The sequence below is a fragment of the Ylistrum balloti genome, unplaced genomic scaffold (assembly GCF_031769215.1).
Source record: "Ylistrum balloti isolate Yb309-2 unplaced genomic scaffold, AGI_CSIRO_Ybal_v1 Utg371134, whole genome shotgun sequence".
NCBI lineage: Eukaryota > Metazoa > Mollusca > Bivalvia > Pectinida > Pectinidae > Ylistrum > Ylistrum balloti.
The window spans coordinates 341,987-344,820 of NW_026782622.1; the positions used below are offsets into that span (position 1 = coordinate 341,987).

The 2,834-nt window shown below is 44.6% G+C and overlaps 1 protein-coding gene across 1 annotated transcript; it reads left to right on the top strand.

Annotated features, from left to right (window-relative positions):
* The first annotated feature begins 704 nt into the window (after positions 1-704).
* On the top strand, positions 705-2,476 carry LOC132560995 (mucin-2-like). The gene is made up of 2 exons (XM_060225707.1): positions 705-782; positions 1,319-2,476. Exons 1-2 carry the CDS (start codon positions 705-707, stop codon positions 2,474-2,476), a joined length of 1,236 nt encoding a protein of 411 aa, XP_060081690.1.
* The last annotated feature ends 358 nt before the right edge of the window (positions 2,477-2,834 follow it).

The following is a 2,834-nucleotide window of genomic DNA, read 5'->3' on the forward strand; positions in this document are numbered from 1 at the left end:
TTGCCACTTCCTTAACAGATGCCAGCTTTTTAAAATTCATCACTTACTGTACAGTTGTCAGCTTTTCTCATAGGTCATTTCCTATTTCATAGTAACAATTGTCACATTCAATACGCATTGTCACTCCCTATAACATTTGTCACTTCCTACACAGCTGCCAGTTCATATATACTTGTCAACTTCTACACAATTGTCACATCCTACACAGCTGTCAGCTCCTATACACTTGTCACATCCTACACACTTGTCACCTCCTACACAGCTGCCAGCTCATATACACTTGTCAACTTCTACACAATTGTCACCTCCTACACACTTGTCACCTCCTACACAGCTGCCTGTTCATATACAATTGTCACATCCTACACACTTGTCACATCCTACACAATTGTCACATCCTACACAATTGCCAACTCCTACACACTTGTCACCTCCTACACAGCTGTCAGCTCCTATACACTTGTCACATCCTACACACTTGTCACCTCCTACACAGCTGCCAGCTCATATACACTTGTCAACTTCTACACAATTGTCACCTCCTACACACTTGTCACCTCCTACACAGCTGCCTGTTCATATACAATTGTCACATCCTACACACTTGTCACATCCTACACAATTGTCACATCCTACACAGTTGTCACCTCTTATACACTTGTCACCTCCTACACAATTGTCACATTCTGGAAAAGTACAAAAGGATGGAAGAGTCCAATGTCCTGTGGGTGGTACTGGTTGGTGTATGGGTAGAGGAATCCAACGTCCTGTGGGTGGTACTGGTTGGTAGGTGTATCGGTAGAGTTATCCAAAGTCCTGTGTGTGGTACTGGTTGGTGTATGGGTAGAGGAGTCCAACAGCCTGTGTGTGGTACTGGTTGGTAGGAGTATTGGTGGAGGAATCCTAGGTGGATACTGGAGTATTCTAGTAGAGCTCCATAGATGATACATAATCACAAGTAGATATAGGATGGAGCATCAACACCAGGGATTTTGTAGCTTAAATTATATTTGTTGACATGTTTTGGTTGGCTAGGCCAGCTGTCTTCAGAACAATTTTCCATTGAGAAAAGGAGAGCTAAAGTGTAAATTACGGTTCAAAATATTAATTGTTAAGATCACGTGACGTACAATAATTAAACTTTTCCAGCTCCTATATACTTGTCACCTCACAAAATTGCCATTTTTATTTTTGTCACCTCCTACACAGCTGCCAGCTCCTATACACTTGTCACCTCCTACACAGCTGCCAGCTCTTATATACTTCGTCACCTCCTACACAGCTGTCAATTCCTATACATTTGTCACCTCCCACACAGCTGCCAGCTCCTATATACTTGTCCCCTCCTACACAGCTGTCAGCTCCTTTACACTTGTCACGTCCCACACAGCTGCCAGTTCCTATACACTTGTCACCTCCTAGCCAGCTGCCAGCTCCTAAACAATTGTCATCTCCTACACAGCTGCCAGCTCCTATACACCTGTCAACTCCTACACAGTTGTCAGCTCCTATACACTTGTCATCTCCCACACAGCTGCCAGCTGCTATACACTTGTCAACTCCTAGCCAGCTGCCAGCTCCTATACACTTGTCACCTCCTACACAGCTGCCAGCTCCTATATACTTGTCACCTCCTACACAGCTGCCAGCTCCTATCTACTTGTCACCTCCTACACAGCTGCCAGCTCCTATACACTTGTCACCTCCTACACAGCTGCCAGCTCCTATATACTTGTCACCTATACACTTGTCAACTCCTACACAGCTGCCAGCTCCTATATACTTGTCACCTCCTACACAGCTGCCAGCTCCTATACACTTGTCACCTCCTACACAAACTGCCAGTTCCTATATACTTGTCACCTCCTACACAGCTGCCAGCTCCTATATACTTGTCACCTCCTACACAGCTGCAAGCTCCTATATACTTGTCACCTCCCACACAGCTGCCAGCTCCTATATACTTGTCACAACCTACACAACTGCAAGCTCCTATATACTTGTCACCTCCCACACAGCTGCCAGCTCCTATATACTTGACATCTCCTACACAGCTGCAAGCTCCTATATACTTGTCATCTCCCACACAGCTGCCAGCTCCTATATACTTGTCACCTCCCACACAGCTGCCAGCTCCTATATACTTGTCACCTCCTACACAGCTGCAAGCTCCTATCTACTTGTCACCTCCTACACAGCTGCCAGCTCCTATATACTTGTCACCTCCTACACAGCTGCAAGCTTCTATATACTTGTCACCTCCTACACAGCTGCAAGCTCCTATATACTTGTCATTTCCTACACAGCTCCCAGCTCCTATACATTTGTCACCTTCTACACAGCTGCCAGCTCCTATACACTTGTCAACTCCTACACAGTTGTCAACTCCTACACAGCTGCCAGCTCCTATACACTTGTCACCTCCTACACAGCTGCCAGCTCCTACACTTTAAACTTCTATACAATTGTCATTTAGTAGGTATTTGTCACTTTCTAAACAGCTGTTATTTCATCTAATTTTCTGTCCCTGTATAGTTGTCATCTCAACCAGTTACCTATTATATTACAGTATTCACCTGATATAACCATTATTTCTGCAACCGTTTTGATCTACTCTGCCTTGTCAGTTTGTAATCTATGTAATGTCACCTGCCTTCAACACCTTAATCTCTGTTGTGTGACGGATTTACATTTGCTTCCAAGTTGAAAATGTCTAGGAAGAACACTGGAGGGTCTGGATATCAAAATGACTTACTGGAGTGGATATGTTGAGGTTGTCCCATGTACTGTCTACAAGAGGATACTGCTAACAGACTTTATCTCAGGGCTGATCC

Excerpts from the sequence above, each read along its gene's own strand:
- LOC132560995 (XM_060225707.1), top strand. The coding sequence starts at position 705 with ATGGAAGAGTCCAATGTCCTGTGGGTGGTACTGGTTGGTGTATGGGTA. Across the intron at positions 783-1,318 it reads ACGTCCTGTGGGTGGTACTG|CTGCCAGCTCCTATATACTT; the intron begins GTTGGTAGGTGT and ends CCTCCCACACAG.